The following is an 18,645-nucleotide window of genomic DNA, read 5'->3' as shown; positions in this document are numbered from 1 at the left end:
CAGCAGACCTGCAGGGGTCCAAGAATGCTTCTTGATCCTCAGCAAGGCAGACTCCCCAAATCCAAGTTCCAACCATTTGCATAGTATGGAACTCAACTTCACAGATTCGTGCAAGTAGCCAGTTAAGTGCTTACACCTAGGTGTGATCATACCCAGACATACAGGCGTTTGTACCATCACCACACAGGCCACATCAGGTGAGTACAGTTATCACATTCAGAGCATTTGACTTGCTAGACTGGACTTTCAGGAGTTCCAGAGTGTCCATCTTTATTGTTAGAAGCCACCCTGACAATCACAGTCAACCCACCAGGTTCCACTTCTGGAGAACCTCCTAGGGACCACTGCTTCCTTCATTCACATATTCTCAAGAATGGACCTACACCTACACACCTACACACAGAGTTCCAACCTAGCTTCTTGCAGTCCAGTAACAGCTGACTCTCTGAAGGCAGTTCTACCCGTTATGCTACAATGGACTGTGCAGCCTGTCTGCCTAAGTCCCTCAATTCTACTCTTTGCACCCCCATGGCAGCCCATTAACCAGTGTGAGGGCATTCCAAAGAGGGCACACTTGTCTGGGCCAAGCATCACCTTCTCTGTTGGCATGCTGGTTGCCTCTCCTTGCTAATTTTCTGGTTATTCTATATTCCTTACTTTGGCTTTTTACCCCAGTGGCTGCTTTCTTTGAGAGCTGAGCTCAAGCATGCACCTTTTCTTCCATATATGTAACAAAATGTTGCAACTGAACCCTAAGCAGGAAGCCACTATATACTATCCCAACTCTGCTACTACTCTAGTAAGACTCGATTAAGATGCTGTGGCAGCTCATGTTTTTCATCTTTTTTTTTTCTTCTTGTACTTTCTCACAGGGTTTCATGTAGCCCAGGGCAGCCTCAAACTATACAGCCAAGGATACCTTGAACTCTTGATCCTCTTGCCTCCACAAACTCAATGCTGGGATCACTCTTAACTTTGAGCTTCAGTTTACGTGTGTCCTTCAGTCTTTCCAAATTGAGCTGTCTAGTCACCCGAGACGCTAGTGAGGCTATGGGAGACTGACAGATGGAGAAGCAGACTATGCTCACACCCGAAATTAACTCACAATTCCACGGTACAGTGGGGCAAAGGGGGAAGACAGCCTGGTCACTGGCCCAACCAGTACCAGTCCGGATATACACTGCAACATTAGCTGAGGCCACAGCAGCAGAAGAGGCAAGCAGCAGCTTTGGAGTCAGAGGGCCCAGCACCTAGTCTCTGAACTGGTAGTGCCAGAGTTCCCATCTGTAAAGGAGGAGATCCACCACACCTAGTTACACGGGAATTAATAGTGTGTAGAGTATCTTGCTACTAAAGTGCTGAGTACTGTTTTCAAGTCTCCAACTGGTTGCATGTTCACTTTAACAACTCTTCCTTGAAGGCCTGGGGCAGAGGGACTTCAAAGATCCCCCATGTGGTGGCCCAATCTTCCAGGTTTGTTTTTTGATTTAAGAGAAACGGGTTAACATTTGTTCTATACTCCTATCAAAGGTATTTTTTTATGACTTTCCGAGCAATGGTTCCAAAGAATATTTTTAACAAATCATATTCTTAGTACAGCCATAAGGTGCAAGGACAATGGCATCCCACAAGTCATTCTCAAACTCCTGTCTTCATCCCTTCAGAGAAGGGATGGTCACAAGAGGTCAGGAAACTGTGAATAACACCCATTAGAATACATCAAAAGGTATACTTGTTCCCTGTGGAGACCCTTACCCCAGTGCCTTCCCACTCTTTCTGAAGGCCAAGGTGAGGCCTTTCATCCCAGGTACCTCCCTGCCCCAGGACAGCACCCAAACACTGTCAGACATAGGTCTCTAGAGACCAATCAGAAACAGACTGTTTTGCTTTCATGAAGCTGCTTTACTGTACTGCATTTTCAACTTGGGCCTCGCCTGAAACAGGCACATACACATTGAAGAATGCACTTTGGTACTGTTTTAATCACACATCATCCCACTTGATTCCACAGCATTTCATTAAGGTAAAAGCATCCCTGACAGGGCATACCTTGTCCCAAGTCCTCTGTCAAAAGGCTCTTTGAGTCAAGGGGGTACAGACAGCAGTGGCAGGCCACCAGGATGCAGGGCCCCTTCTCTGATTCTAATGCAAACAGGTGGAATAAGTCACAACCACCAGACCACAAGGAGCTATATATAGCAGGTTGCCTAAAACCAGACAACCATTTTCTATTTCTAGGTGGAAAGGTTGGGCTCTTGGCTCTTAAGACAACTATGTTTATACAGTTAAGAGTAACAATGTATCAGGTAAAAAGAAGAGGGGTGAGGGGAGAAGGAAAGGAGGGAGGGAGCAAAAGAAAGAACACCCACTAGTTGGCATTTCAACTAGTCACTGCTTGTCTTGCATAGTATCCTTTTTCTTGCTTTGCTGGAGGCCTAGGGCCGATGGTCATGTCTGATGCAAACTGGGATCTGCAGGGCTGCATTGGTGGCTCAGCTTGGAGGGCAAGTGCCAGTTAGGGAGAACTGATGCTACTACAGGAATCTGGCCCAAGGAGGAAGCTATGCTCTGTACAGCTCGACACTGAAGCCTGCACCGTCCTGCGTCTGTGTGCACACAGGTAGGGAAAGGTAGGGAACGGAGATGAGCAAGCCTGACTTTAGTTAGCATGGCTTTGTCGAACTCCTTCTGGACCTGAAACACCAGAAAGGGAGCAGCCTATTTAGAGCCTAAGGTTAGCCCTCACACATTCCTGGCAACAAACTCAGGAAACGGGAAAGTACCTTCTCCCCCTCAGAGGAAACACTGGCAAGACACAGAGCAGCCTGCTCACGTGGACCTGGCACTTCCTCCACCATCCACTTTGACTAAATTGGTAACCTCTATCTCTACGCCTCAGAACAATCTCCAGAGTGGAAAACCACAGGGAAAGTTTCATTTCTGGGTCATCAAAGGAAAGCTTGCAGCAGTCCAGTCCTCAAAATCTGCTCCTCCTCCTAAGAACTTTAACCAGCTCCATTCTCTCTAGAATGAACCTAAGGAACGTTAATGTTCTACAGTTGATGAGGAAAGGACCTGCTAAGAAAGGTTTAAGAACCTAATGAATTTGTTTTTGAAAGAAACAGCAAAAGCTGTAATTAAAATACAACAAATTCCACTCATTAGCTCATACTATGGGGTTTTTCCTATTAAGTACCCTATATGTTAAGGTGTATTTAGGAGATTAGGTCCATCTCAACTGAAAGAAACAAAGAAAACCAAAAGCCATTCTAACCCTCTGTCACTTGGGTGTACCTGTCATTCACAAGCTGTGTATCTTTCACTATTATTCATCCCAAGAGAACTAAAACAGAAACCAAAACTGTGGGTCTTCATTTGAGTGGGGCTGAGGCTGCTCCAGCTCTAACATCCCATGATGATGAGCTAGCCTCCACCCTCTCCTGAGGGTGCTCCACTTCAGTGACAAGCTAGGAAGAAGAAACCCCAAGTCACTGCTAGTTCTAGTGAGAGGTAAGCCCATGGAATGCATTAGGAGGTCACTTAAGTGAAGTGACCACTCTATCAGTGGTCCAGATCTGCCCCACTTCTTGGAACTTGAAGTTAATGCAGCTTCTGAACAGGGCAACTGGTCTATAATCACTGCAGGAGAAAATCCATTCTTCCCTGGAAAAGTTACTTAGGAAATGGAAAAAGCAGAGTTAATCAAACTCATGAATAGTGATGAGGTATGGAAAATGTTGCCAGTGACAGGCTGAATGCTGCTAGATCGATGTCCTGAACAGGACCACTGGAGAGCTATGTTATAGATGAAATAGCCTTTCAAAGATGATTAACACACTCTCTAGCTCAACACATGTCCATCCACATTGCACTAGACAGGTCCCCCAACAACAGAGACTATCCGATGGTCCTGCACAGGGTAGAGTCATCCAAGAGCTCAAAAGTGCCCATTGAATGAACACAGCCTTCAGTCCCAGTTTTAGTTAGTGGCTAGTTTGTAATCAGACAATAATTAATTAGCTAGCTTTCCTCTCTGAGGGGCATTTTACCTAAAAAAAAAAAAAATAGTAATAAAAAGATTTATGACCAGTACATCCCCTATACAAAAAAATGTTTTGGGTTTTTTGTTTCTTTTAATAAATGAGGTCAATTAAGAAAGGATTCCTAACCGGGCATGGATGGCGCACACCTTTAATCCCAGCACTCGAGAGGCAGAGGCAGGTGGATCTCTGTGAGTTCGAGGCCAGCCTGGTCTCCAAAGCTACACAGAGAAACCCATCTCGAACCTTGTCCCTAGACAAGCCTCGGCCAGACTTAACTTTTTTTTTTTTTTTTTTTTTTTAAAAGAAGTAACTAAGAAAGAGAGGTCAGTTGCTGGCTGAATAATCCCTGACTTGTGGCAGGTCAGTGTTCCTGTTTCATAAATAAAGACACAGTCTCTACATGGTTTACCCAAAGTTTACATAGCTGGTGAAAGAAAGTGGAATTTGAGTTGTTCTGTGTCCCATTGACTACTCTGTACTTGTCTTATCTCTGAAGAGAGATGCCATCAGATCCGGATGACTTCTTCCAACAGGTAAAATCAGCTGCTCATGAATGTTTCCTCTCTGGAGAAGGGCTACCAAACCCTTTTGAGGAATGGCACACATTTCTTGATTTCCCATCAGAAAGACTCACCCTCCTGTTCCTCATAATTTCCTCTTTAATAAGAAAACAAAACAAGCAGAACACATATACAAAAGGAACATAGCAGAGTGTGGGCAAATTCCAGGGTGAAGAGAACTGCAGTGACATGTGAGAAGTATTTGTTTTGTGGAATAGTATCTTTCACTCTAGCGCACCAACCCTCCCAACCATTCTATTTCCCTGTCTCTTTACTCTTTAGGAATCCGAGTCAACAACTGTACTTGCAAAGGGCTTCAGTAATGCACTGAGATGGAAGTTTTTAGAAATAAAGTGTTCAGGTTTAGTGACTAGATGTGGGAGCATCTTGCATGCAGCACTTTGGTAGTTTTTCTAGCTTCAAAGCTCTACTCCAAGGACCACTGCTCAGCAGGAAGCATAGGAAACAACACTGTCTCCAGCACCCTGGGTCTCACTGGGGGTGCACAGGGACAGCCAAAGTCCAGTCCAGTGTCTGCAATACTCATTAGCAGCAACACTGCACCTGCAGCCTACAAGGTTGCCACTGCTATGAACACTTAAAATCAAGGTAGTAACTAGGGGAATGGGGATATTTAAATATATATATATATATTCATCTATTAAAAATATTTTATCTTTTTACCAAAACCAAAACTTAATTCCAACTGGAAGTGTTTTTCTAATGATTAGTGACATATAAAAGGGTGGCACATGGAAAAATAAGTGTCTTTGCTACTACCCAGTAAGACTAGCCTTCCTTCCAATAATAATTACTAGGATCATAAAGGGAATGTATGAAATGGCAGAAATTTCAAAGTTTTCTCTAATAGAATCTCCTTGTATCTGCAGACCAGGGCCAGCTCTCCTATTTGGGGCATTGGCATGCCTTCTAGCAGCCTTTAAAGAGAAGTAAAGTGTTATGAATATAAAGTAATGAGACTATTGCATGTTTTTAAAACATACACCCACACCTGGGGACACACAGGTCCCCACCAGAGTAGTCTCTGAAGCCACCTATCTTAGCGATGGCCACACACATCCAGCATCCCTGGGAATAGTCAGCTATGAGCTGCAGAGAAAGTAGCTCTGTCTACTTCAAGGGGACACCTTGCTTGGGGACTCCACATGCTCCTTCCAACCTTCCTAGAAGCTTCAACCACTCTGGGCTAATTTCAAATCTGAAGTTCTCTCTTCTAGAATCCCAAAAGCCTGACATCTGCCCTGAGGAAACAACACTAGAGGTGACCTCCCTCGGCATTGAGGAAAGGGAGTCTGTAGCTTTAGCTACTTCTAGACTTTGAATGCTTCAGAAACATTCTAATCAAAGGCAACTTCACTGGAGAACTACGCAGTATCCTGCTGGGACCTTTCAAGAAGGCCAGCATAGATGCCCTGGAAGGTTTATTATGATGCCCGTCACATGACTATGGTAACAGCTCATACAGACACAGGGAACACCAGCCCACCTGAGAGTCCCTAAAATCATATCATAATCCTTATTCTCATTGAGCCCAGAAGGGCAGAAGCACCAAGCACCACCAGGGATGCAAAAGACACATGGTGTCAGCTGCTAAGAAAAATAAACCCCAAAGGTCCATGGGACTGAATTCACCAGCTGCATCCAGCTAGATACCTTGTTTCCACAGTATGAAGTCTCAGCATTGTCCCTTGCCTGACTTTGGGGCAAGTGTTTCCTGATTTTCAAACCAAAATTTCAGATAGCCATTGCCACGTGGAAAGAAGTAAGGAAGCCTCATAGTTCATCTCACAGGCTAGGACTCCTGGGAAAACAGGAGTCTGTAAACAGGGTAGGTAAAATCACTGCAGTTCTACCATTTACATTTCAGCAATGGTACAATCTCAGCAATGTTAATTGCTTCTAGGTGGGCTTTGCAATGTCACAGTCAATGCCTAACCACTCTCCCTAGGTAGCCCTGGCATGCCCATGGGTTGTATTTCCTTTGGGCACCCTGTGATTGTTGAGAATCCATGGGACTTGTGGCCAGGAGGCACAGTGGTCAGCCTGGGTTACACCACTTGGCAGCTGAGAGAACCTGATCGTCTGCACTGCAGCTTCATCAACCAGCTGACACCACTTACAAGTTAGGTCTCAAGAAGACCAGGTGTCAATCACACAGCATTAATCAAATGTCATAGTTTAAACAGAGAATGTAATTAACTTCTGGAGAAGCAAACTGATTCAAAAAGTTCCAAGCTCAACTGATTTAGGTGTGTAGGTATTTGTGGCAAAGGGGAAACAAAGACAAACATGATCGATCACCTATTTATCTCGGACCTTCCAAAGCACTGCACTACTTGTCTCTGAAGAGTAGATGTTTATCTGCAAGGCTGAGTTAAACACTACTCTGTTGTGAGAAGCCAGGACTCTTAGGAGTGTAAGAAGGGACCCTCTCCCTGCCATCTCTAACTCTGGCCATCATGTTCATGGCCATTCCCAATCTCATTCCAAGTGGGTCCCTCTAGATTTGGGCCCAGAAGCCTTCAGAGTTGGCTCACTCAGTGGGTGAGGAGTATGGCCCAGGTCCTAGAGAGCCAAAGATGCAGACCCTTGGCTTTGATTACCAACGCCCCATACCAGACAGTGTTTTGCCATTGAAAGAAACTCAAAGCAATAACAATCAGCTAGCTCTTTTGGATAAATGACCGAGGTCAAGGACCTCTGAAAAGCAGGTAACATTACATTGTACAGTCAGTGCTACTTGGCCCCAGCCAGGCTGCTGGACCGTAAGAGATACTGATCCACGTTTCCTTTCCGACGGTTCACAGTTCGCCTCTCACTGTCAAATATGCGCTGTGACTGCAGAGCCATCGGCTGGACCTCTTCCTCCTGCTGCCATTTCCGCCCCACCTCACGCAGCCCTGGGTCTTTGGAGGCCAGGCCCAAGTCACTGCTGGGTGGTCGCAGTTTCTTAACACCATTTTGTTCTAAGTGCTTGGTCTTACAGCGCCTTTTCCGGCCCCTACGCAGGGAAGGAATTGGCTCCTCTCCTAAGCCGTCAACCAGAATGCCATTAGCCAGATCAAAATGACTGAGTGTCTTTAGCTGTTTCTTTGTTTTGAGAACCCCACCCAAAACATCATTTTTGGGTATCACTGAATTAACTGCTGAGGTCTTCATGACTGTGCTTATACAAGTTTTGTCTAATGTGGCATCCAGGGTGGACCTTGACTCCTCAAACTGCTCCCCTCCCAAAGAAGGCCCACTGACTACTCCTCTGTGCTCTGAGAAATGGCAGGCTTCCAGTGGGCCCTCTTGGCTCCTTTTTCTAACATAGTCCTGTTCTCCTTTTGTCTGGTTAACAGCAGGGAAATACTCAAGGGCAGTGGAGGTGGGCTCAGCACACTCTGAGAGCACCTGGGCCCTGGCCAGTCTTGTACTTAAAGTCAGAGGCGGCCTCTCCTTGCTGGAATGGATAGCTTCAGAGCCTGGTAACTCTTCCCCTCCTTCAGGGGCCAGGGATGTGAGAGTGGCCTTGGAAAGGGTCTTCTTGAACTGCCGCTCCTGAAAGATCTGCTCCCACTTCTTGAGGATCCGTGGACTAGCCTCATAGGAAGTCTGCTTCTGCAGGCTTCTGGTCAGGTTTCGAGGTGTTGACTTGATAATGAGAGGGCTTAGCACTCGGCCATCGGGGAGTCTCTTGGGAGGGGTGCATGGTGAGCAGACAATGGGCTTGAAGTGGTTTAGTTCTTCGGAAATACTGTCGTTGCTTTCAGGGCTGATAGAGCGCTCTGGCTTGTGTAAGGAAGCCAAGGATGAAAGGGAGCTGAAGGGCAGGCGCTTTTCTATGGTTAAGTCAGGGGCTGAGAGGCAGCGGTTGTTTTGAGTGGACAAGAGAACACCAATAATGGGGGTAGAGCCTGGAGTTATAGTTGTGACCTGAAAGAAATATAAAAGATTGTGTATGCATGTGTTGTGTGTGTATATTTTTCTTTATTTTTTGTATTAATTATTTTTTATTTTTAAAAACTTGTATGTGTATGTGTCTGTATGTATGCACACATATTTGCAGGTATCCAAAGAGGCCAGAAGAGGGTGTTGGATAACCTGGAGTTAGAATTATGGGAAGCAACTGCCTGATGTGGATTTAGTTCTCTGCAAGAACAAGTGCTCTTAATTGCTAAGCCATCCCTCCAGCCCTCTCATACAGGTATTTGTTTCTACTTAAGTCCTTTAGATGGTGGGAGAATAAAGAGAAGGAAAGAATGTGTACTGAAAAAGAAATTCCTAGACTAAAATATATACACACACTTGAAGGAGTTAGCAACATTAAAATATGAAGATAGGTCTCATGGAGACCTTTTAAAAAGGTGTCTATAGGGCTGTAGAGATGGCTCAGTGGTTGGGAGTGCTAGCTGCTCTTCCAGAGGTCCTGAATTCAGTTCCCAGCAACCACATGATGGCTTACAGCCATCTGTAGTGGGATTTGGTACCCTCTTCTGGCCTACAGGGATACAGTCAGGCAGAACACTATACATAATAAATAAATCTTATTAAAAAAAATTTAAGGTGTCTATAATGGCTTAATACCCCCATCTGTCCACTAATTTGAACCTTCTTCCTTCATGCCTGTCTGTAGAATTCTCTATGTAGCTAATGTAATCTGCCTTGCACAGGGGAAGCTATGCGTGTGTTGAGGGAGAAGACAGAAGGTGGGAGAGTCCCAGCAGCCTGAGGCTGAGGTGTACCTTGGCTCTGTTGGGTGGAGCTGTTCTGAGCCTGCTCTTCACTCTATCCTGAACTGTGTCACTGCAGCTCTGACTCCTCTGCACCTTGGTGTTAAGCTTCCTAAAAAAAGAATATACAGTTAAAATTAGTCCATACATGAGTTTAGGAAAAGATGACAATCTCTCTTACCATTCTAAGCCACTCACCAAGAAAGAATTCCCTTAGGAAGCTATAATAGAAAATGGGTTAACTTATTAACCAAATGCCAAAGAGAAAGAGAGGACACTTAGTTCAGGCTTGTTTCCAGACCCTGCCTTGATAAAGTAGAAAGGACGGCTGTTTGCCAGGCTTACAGAGCTGGGGTATTTACCCCCCTGAGAGGGTGTGTAGAGCATTCAATCTCCCTACAAACAAAACCTGTTCTTCTGATTAGACCCAAACCTCTCCATAAGCAATCTAAGGCAGCCATGAAACAAAAAATGGAAGCATTTAGGAAGATGTACCACAATGCTCTTTTTCTATTTAGGGAGTCAAACTTAAGTGTAATCTCTTGTTTACCCCTTTACACTTGAGTTTCCAGAGAGTTAAATCCCCAAAAGTCTTCCAGAACACATGATTTTTATCTTATGTATTATGACTTTACAATTTTTGTTGTACTTCATGTGTGTGGGTGTTTTGCCTGCATGTGTATCAGTGTAACACATGTATACCTGGTGCCCATGGAGGCTGGGAGAGGGCACTGAATCCCCTAGGACTGCAGTGACAAATGGTTGTGAGCTGCTATGTACATGCTAGGAATCTAACCTGGATCCTCTGGAAGATTATCCAGTGATCTGAAACACTGAACTATCTCTTAAAAACCACACTCCACAGTACCTGCACTGAGTGCTGTAGTCCACTGCATTACAGTGTGATAAATGAAATAACAGGGAAGTTGTTATATAACTAAATCTCCTAGTGGTTTGTTGTTGTTGTCGTTTTTCACCCTCTCAAGAGTTTTATAATTTAGTTGTTACATTTGGGTCTTTGATTCATTCTCAACTAAACTTTGCATGTGGAAAAGATTGGGGGGCTAACTTCCTATCAGCTGTATGGAGCCAGATGGAATCTGCTAAGGAATTGCACGCAGACAATAAGCAGTCACCTCCATCATATCACAACTAACCTTTTTTTTTTTTTTTTTTTTTTTTTTTTTTTTTTTTTTTTTTTTTTTTTTTTGGTTTTTCAAGACAGGGTTTCTCCATGGCTTTGGAGCCTGTCCTGGAACTAGCTCTTGTAGACCAGGCTGGTCTTGAACTCACAGAGATCCACCTGCCTCTGCCTCCCGAGTGCTGGGATTAAAGGCATGCGCCACCACCTCCTAGCCTAACTTTTTTTTTCAACTCTGCTTTTATCAAACATTTATCACATACTCATTACATACAAGACACTGATGGGCCCAGGCACTGAGAATCCAGAAAAGATGAGACAGTCCAGGTCTTCAGGGAATCAGATCAGTGGGACAGACAAACGACTCAGTATTATACAATTTAAGGGCATAGTAAAACAGTCATGACATAAGAGGCAGAAAGGGCAAAAAAGAGGGTTATTAATAACTGAGATGGAACGAAAAACTGGAAAATCTACAGCGTGTTCATTTTGCTGGATGAATAAGTATTTCAATAAGTATTTGCAATAAATCAAGGCAGACATAACTATGTAGACATTCTAAACAAATTATTTCCTCAACTGACACTATTTAGCTCTTTAATGGGATACATCATATGAACTCTTTTGTAGAAAATATTTTAAGGTCAGAAGTGGCTCATAGAAAACTTGGAGTGAGGGAGGGAGGGAGGAAGGAAAGGAGAGAGGGAGAGGGGGAGAGAGAGAGAGAGAGAGGGAGGGGAAAGAGGAAGGATCATCCTAGTAGAGAAGGTCTGTCTACCACCCAGAATGGCTTCTATTCCAGCACCTGTGTGGTTTCTCCCATTCTATGTCTTACGGAGAAAATATAGGAGAAAATAGTGGCTGTGTAACACACACATGAAATTCAGCACTTAAATGAGATGAGAATCTCCCACAATTTTGGAGCAAGCAAAAACCTTCAACATCACCTTAAGAAGACAGCTCCTTAGAAGCAAGTTGGATTGATATTTTACTTAGAAAATATTTAAGTTCATTTGCATTTCTAGAAGCCAAGCAAATTATTATTACATAAGCACCTGAGGTGGCCTAAATAGGAATGGTCATGACTCATTTGTTCGAATGCCTGGCCCCTAGGGAGTGGCACTATTAGGAGGTGCAGCCTTGTTGGAGGAGTGTGTCACTATGGGGATGGGCTTTGGGGTTGCATACATTCCAGTTATGCTCAGTGTGGCAACACAGTCTCCTCCGGTTGCCTGCAGATCAAGGTGTAGAACTCTCAGCTCCTTCTACAGCACCTTGTCTACCTACAAACTGCCATGCTTCCCACCATGACAATAATGGAGTAAACCTCTGAAACTTTAAGTCAGCCCCAATTAAATGTTTTCCTTTATAAGAATTGCCAAAAAAAAAAAAAAAGAATTGCCATGGGCCGGGCATTGGTGGCGCATGCCTTTAATCTCAGCACTCGGGAGGCAGAGGCAGGTGGATCTCTGTGAGTTTGAGGCCAGCCTGGTCTACAGAGTGAGTTCCAGGATAGGCTCCAAAGCTACACAGAGAAACCCTGTCTCGAAAAACAAAAAGAAAAAAACAAAAACAAAAACAAAAAATCTCTCCCCCTCAACTCCATATTGGTGAAGAAAAGACCCAGGGAGCAAATTCACATTTGTGGTGATGAAGCATACAATGAAGACACCTAAAGAAGTTTCTGAGTGAAAATATTTCTGATAAACTTTAGCATCACTGAAATTTTCTTTGTCATTTCATCTGGAAAGCACACTTTGAGCAGCAACTTGATGCAAAGAATGGAGATCAGCTCATAACAAGGTAATTCAGAGGCACATTTCATCACTGAAGGCTACCACATTAGAGTGTCATGAGAGGGTAATTTAACCTCAGTCTGTTCTTCTAAGGATTTCATCTCTCACAGTCTTGCATGTTGATTCCCAGCTGTGACAGCACCATGTAAAGAGGCAATATTTCTTCCCAATGAATGACCCTGACACCTTGTGGAGAATTAACTGACCACAAATGTATACATCACTTCTGGACTCAATTCTAAGTCCATTGTTCTATGTTGGGAGCCGAATCTCAGGGCTTGGCATGAGATCCTAGGCCATGCTTGGCAGGCCACATAGTTAACCTTTACATAGCAGCTCCTGAGAACCTCAGCTCAAGAAAAGAAACAACCTGACCCAGTCCTCCACCCACAGGCTCAGTCACCTAGGCAACCCCTTCCTGGACCTCTTACTCATAAACTCTTTATCCTGCCAAACATCCTCTTTGTGGCTTCCTAATATCCTACCTATACTAACACCTGGTGCACAAACAACCCATTCTGCCCCTCCCCATATCCTGACTATATAAGCTAGCCTGAGAAAAATAAAGTTTGCCACTTGATCAGAATCCTGTCTTTCTTTTGTTCTTTCTGCATCTCTTGTCCCCATTCCCTATTCCTGACTCTCTTGCCCCAGATTGATGTCCTGCAGGTTGGGACAACTGGCGCCCAACGTGGGGCTGGATAGAGTTGGGGATCTGGGAACTTCAGTGCTCAATAGCGGGAAGGGCCCATCCATGCAGTGAGGTGTCCACAAGGTCGATTGTGAGCCTCGGTTGGAGGAAGACCCAGCAGCCTGCCCAGTGCTTGGGACTTTCAGTTCATGAGCACTACCTACGTGGAAAAGGTGAGTAATAGGACAAGCATATAGCAAGGAAGACATTTCTTTCTGGGATCACAGAATCTCTCAAGACTCAGGGAACTTGGGTTAAGAAAAACAATTGACAAAATTAGCAAGGATGATTTACATCTTTCTGGGATCAAAGAATCACTCAAGAAACTCAGGTTAGAAAGAATCAAACAAAAAGTTCTTCCTCTTTATTGGGGATCTTTGTCCATGGTTCCCCCAGGAAGGAACCATTAATGAAAAGAAATGGGCTAGTGTTGGCAACTGCCTCCAAGAGTTGATTATCTGACAACATGGTAGACCAGATGGGTTCATAAGACATGAAGTGCAGCAGTACAGTGTGGGATGGGGCCAGGTTAGGGAAGGGTCATTAGTGAGAAGCCCATGTTAGGTTGGTTAGAAAAGTAAAAGAAAAAAGCTTCACATGATCTTTTTAATGCTATTATGTTTGAAACTGCCAGTGCTTCTTGTTTCTGCACATGGCTTATGGATCCATGGCGAGTTTGTCCACTATGACAGTGGCCAATGGTGGGGGAGAGTTCAACATTCTCCTTGTCGATTCCTGAGGAATGCTGGGAAGTTGCAAGTGAGGTCATGGAATTAGGGAGGTTAAGATTGACTATGATACTAAGCTGGCTCTGCAATGCAGGAGAGTAAGAAGATGTGGATCTCAAGACAGATTCCTATTATGAGACTTTTGGTCCTGAAAAAATCCCTGTCCAAATTGCCGCTCTTGGCGTTTCCACTTTTGCTTTTTGCATGAGCCAGAAATGTTTTCAGTAGTTTCTTTTCTTCTCTTTTTCCAAAAGGAATGGTGATGTAAAAAATCTAATATAATACTTAGGAGTAGAGTATACATGGGGGCTGTAAGTGAGACCTGGCAAAGAATTGAGCTGTGTAGCTAATACCTCTGATCTGTAGTTATGTGCAGAGGCCTTTCTGAAAGCTGTCTGAAGGTTTTCCTGTCTTCTCATTCTTCTCACTTAACCATTCATTGACCAAGTGCTTCTTTGTTTTGGGGTACTTTGTGGGACATTTATTAAGTGCTGGAATTTCCACTTCAGTAGTTATTTCTGCTGCTGCAGTTTCAGTGTCTGGTTCTACAGCAAGTACAGTGTTTTCAATTTCATTATGTTGTGACATAACTTCAATGTCAGGAGAAGATGGCTGTATGTCTGAACACATACTGACAGTCCTGTGTCTCTGACTGTGCTGTCCAATGTCCCGATCAACCCATTCTACCTGTCCCCTGAAAATTACCTCACTGACACCAACTCAACAATTGGCTTGGCTGGCTTCGCTTGTATGGGAAAATAACCCCCTGTTATTCCTTTTTGCTTCCTTCTACCCATTCCTACTATTTCCCCATGGTTAACCACCCTCCTACCTTCCCTCCTTGGACCCCTGATAGGGCTCCTCTTATTATTTTCCTTCGGTCCTTGAGCCTTTAATCAACTTGTGGCCTTTGTCAAGCAACAAGTGGACTCTGCCACTAAGCCTGTCCTGGTCCAGTACTAACCCACTTCCCCACGGCCAGCTTCAGAGGTGCAGACCTGGATGGTACTGCAAGGAGATCTCGTCTTCTGAGGAATATGCCTGCGGGCAATGGGGTCAATGCCCTAAAGCTTCCCCACCCCCACAAAAGGCATCCGGACAGTCCTGCCTTTCAGATGGCTCCAAGAAGCTGTCCCTGAGGTCAGAGAAAAATGTCCTTTATAAAATCTACATAAATTCTCCAACTGGGGGCCAGGCCTCTATCCCCCTCTGCTGAAAAATTTGGCTACTTCTTTTTATACAAGGAAAGGGGAAGTTCTATATCTGTTCCCTATTCCAGCATCACACTTTTTTGATTGCTACCATCAATCTGTCCTCTCTCTGGGCAGTGTTGGTTATTTCCGATCTCCTGATCCCACATGTGAATTTTAGCATCAGTGTCCACTTTTGCAAGGGAGTCTACTGGAACCTTAGCATGTATCATACTGAACCTATTCATAAAAATTAGCCAGGCATTATTGACATTCTGACAAATTAAGTCTACCAAGGTGTTATTCCCTTTATTTAGGTTCTATAACAATCAGACTTTTGGGTTTCAGTATTAAGATTTTATGCTTTTTCTGGTTAACTTTATTTCTAATTATTCTACTGTTTGATCCTAGTAATGGATCAAAATGGAATGGTTTACTCATTGTACTTTTAAATTGTTCACTGCTAGTATACAGAAATACAACTGAATTTGGTATAGATGATGGCAGAAGAGAAAACTGACTCCTTCAAGTTGCCCTCTGACCTCCACAGGAACACATATACATACACACATGCACACACATAACAGGTGTAAAAGATAAATAAATAAAATAAAACTAAGTCTTAATGAAAACTAGAGATGATATTAATAAGACTTTGACTTGGATGTGACAGCTTTGGGAAACAGATTCCAATGATGCTTCCTTGTGGGTTGGTTGGTCATGCTCATATAATATCAATATCCATTTTGTTGGCTCAAAACCTAAACTAACAATTGAACTTCACTTAACTTGAATATTTGTAAAATGAGTCCTGAGATCCAGGTTATATAATATCAACCTTAATGTGAGCTAACAAAGTCTAAAGTCAGTGTTTGCATATTAACTGGTCCTACCGTGGCAAGAATAGGCTAGGAGATGAGAAAGAAGATATGGAAGAGATATTCTACAAGCCCACTCCTCTGTGCTTGTGCAATTCTGTCCAAGAAAGAATAACTTTTAAGGCCTTTATGTAATGGCATATTAATCTGCAGGCCCTCTTTCAGAAGAATGAATTATGCCAGTACAAGAGTAGAGCCAGAACTAGTGATAAGCAATCCACCCATTCAGCATGTACTCCAACAGGGGCAATGATCCTTTGGTACAGTAACAATTTATTCTTTAAGTTATAATATTTCACATTATAATATTAATTGTGATCTCTTTATTAGAAAAAATAATTTTATTTTCTTCCTGTTTTATAATCATTCAGCTATAAATATGATTGGGTATACATAATCAGGAAGTGACTTGTAGTGCTGGAAGGACATCTGTACTGGCTCACACACAGTGAGTGTATCTTCATCACTGTGTATGACACAGGCTTACCCACTTACTGCTTCTGTTCTATCAACTAAGCTATCTGTCTAGGACAAATGGCCATTCCACAAACATCACACAAGACAATAAACATGAAGGGATGGCCCTGCAGGAGGTACTATTACTCCAGGGATGACACCTACAGGAAAAGGAGATCTGGTGACTTTTACTCTTAGAAATCTTCAACAAAGGACACTAAACTGCTCCCGAAGAACATACACAAAGGTTTCTGGAGCAGGCATTGCAGCAGAGACCTTCCAGGACAGATCCTCTGACGAAGTTATTAGACTTGGTAGCTCATCGCAGTTACACACAGAGACCCTCTCCAGGAAAGAAGAGCCCATGTGTGTTCAGAGAGGCAGCAAGAGAGACCGCTACTACACAGTGTTGGCAAGAAAGAAACAATGAGCCCTAGCAGAAGGATAATGCCAGCTTTAAGTAAAAAAGACAACAAAATGGGGTCAAGATTGTGCTTCATATCCTATGTTAAGATGGAGCACAGCATGAAGTAGCCACTTCTAAAACGTCTACTGAACAAATGAATGATTCACTTCCTGCCTGCCTGCCTGCCTTTCTGCCCTTCATTATTCCTCCAGGGTCAAGCAACCACCCAACCCTGCTCTCTTTTCTTCCCCAGGACCTGCAAAGCCTAACGGGTCCAGAAATTCTTTGACCAAGGTTTTTAAAAAGTTCCTGAAACCCATATTATCTAGTCAAGGAAAAGAGAGTCAACCCAGCCCTCATCCCTTCTAAGAGTTTTAAAGTCCCAAGGGCAAGTCTACATATACTGTCAAACTGAAAAAGAATCATTATTTCCACAGGAGAAAGGGTCACACTTTTCAACTAAAAAATTAACATAACCCTAGCCAGAGGATTTGAGAAATGAGTAAATATACTCTTCTATAAAAATTCGGGAGGGGCTGAGAAAACTGAGTTTGATTTCAAAGACCACTTGCTTGCGATCCTAATGCTAGGAAGGTAAGGACAGGCAAGTCCTGGCCTCCCTGGGCAGTCAGTCACCTAGCCCACTTGGCAAGCTTCAAGCCAATCATCAGGCACTATGTCTCAAAGAACAAGGTAGACAGCTCCTGAGGAACACTACTGGAGGTTACACACACACACACACACACACACACACACACACACACACACACAAGCCCCTTCTCTGTAATCTATACTTTTTTTTTTTCTCGAGACATTGTTCTCACCACAACATGAGAAACTGGTCTCTCAGAGATCCACTGCCTCTGCTTCCCGAGTGCTAGAATTAAAGTCATGCGCACCACTGTCCGGCCACACACAAGTTTTTAAAAAACGAAAAATAAATTTCAATTCCCACCTCTTTTTACCCCTTCTACAGACCTTGTCATCCCCCAAATGAAAAAACCCTGACTGAATTCAGTTGTCAGTCTCTTACCCTGAGAGGAAAGCTAAGGAGTAGGAGCTGTTCTTGGAAACAAAGGCTGAGCGATGTGTCTGTATCATTTGGCCCCGAGAGGGTTCTTCATTCTCTGAATCTGAGAGACGTGCAGGACACTGGCAAGGAGACAAGGGAGATAAGATTGGGGTTCTCATCAGATCTATCATAGCTATAGTTTCAAAGTTCAGTCTCTAAGTCTCTTCTGAGTTCTAATTTGATTACAAATGCTTTCTGAAAATACTAATTGCAACTGTGGCTTTAACTGAAAATATCCCAAATCAAATTAATCCATTATCAAACTGTATATGATATTTTCTTCCAACTCTGGGAGAGAGGTGACAGACTCAACACAAGGTAAACAATGGCAACCTCTATGTATTTGGTCTCTTTTCGTAACCAATCCAGTACCAAGTAAAAGACTCTTCAGATCCCATCTCTATCCGAGTCACTCTATGTTCAGTGATTCATCTTTTAGTCTGTTTTTGCTGTCTCTACATCAGTGGTTCTCAACCTGTGGATCATAACCCCCTCCACAGACCTGTCTCCAAAACAGTTATGTTATGGTTCATAACAGTAGCAAAATTATAGGTATGAAGTAGCAACAGGAATAATCCTATGGTTTGGGGTCACCACAACATGAGAAACTGTATTAAAGGGTCTGGCATCAAGAAGGTTGAGAATCACTGCTCTACTGTAGAGATTCTGCTAAGCTGATAGAGTATTAAATAATCCAACAGGTAAGCCAGGCGTTGGTGGCACACGCCTTTAATCCCAGCACTCGGGAGGCAGAGGCAGGAGGATCTCTGTGAGTTCAAGGCCAGCCTGGTCTCCAGAGCGAGTGCCAGGATAGGCTCCAAAGCTACACAGAGAAACCTTGTCTTGAAAAACAAAACAAAACAAAAACAAAAAAAAAGCTAACAGGTAAATCGCAAAAAAAAAAAAAAAAAAATCTTACTTTTATTAACTAAAATAGTGTTAAGAAAA

At 43.5% G+C, this 18,645-nt stretch overlaps 1 protein-coding gene across 1 annotated transcript in view; it reads right to left on the bottom strand.

The window, feature by feature from the left end:
• Positions 1 to 4,343: 4,343 nt before the first annotated feature.
• Rnf169 (ring finger protein 169) overlaps positions 4,344 to 18,645 on the bottom strand; it is a 57,544-nt gene continuing 43,242 nt past the window's right edge. Inside the window, 3 exon segments of the mRNA XM_027407762.2 lie at positions 4,344 to 8,542; positions 9,352 to 9,451; positions 17,659 to 17,777. Of these exon segments, the coding sequence (XP_027263563.1) occupies positions 7,361 to 8,542; positions 9,352 to 9,451; positions 17,659 to 17,777 (1,401 nt within the window). The 3' untranslated portion in view covers positions 4,344 to 7,360.

Source organism: Cricetulus griseus, chromosome 3 (genome assembly GCF_003668045.3).
Source record: "Cricetulus griseus strain 17A/GY chromosome 3, alternate assembly CriGri-PICRH-1.0, whole genome shotgun sequence".
Taxonomy (NCBI): Eukaryota; Metazoa; Chordata; class Mammalia; order Rodentia; family Cricetidae; genus Cricetulus; species Cricetulus griseus.
The sequence above is the reverse complement of the archived record's forward strand: the minus strand, read 5'-3'. Positions and strand labels throughout refer to the sequence as shown.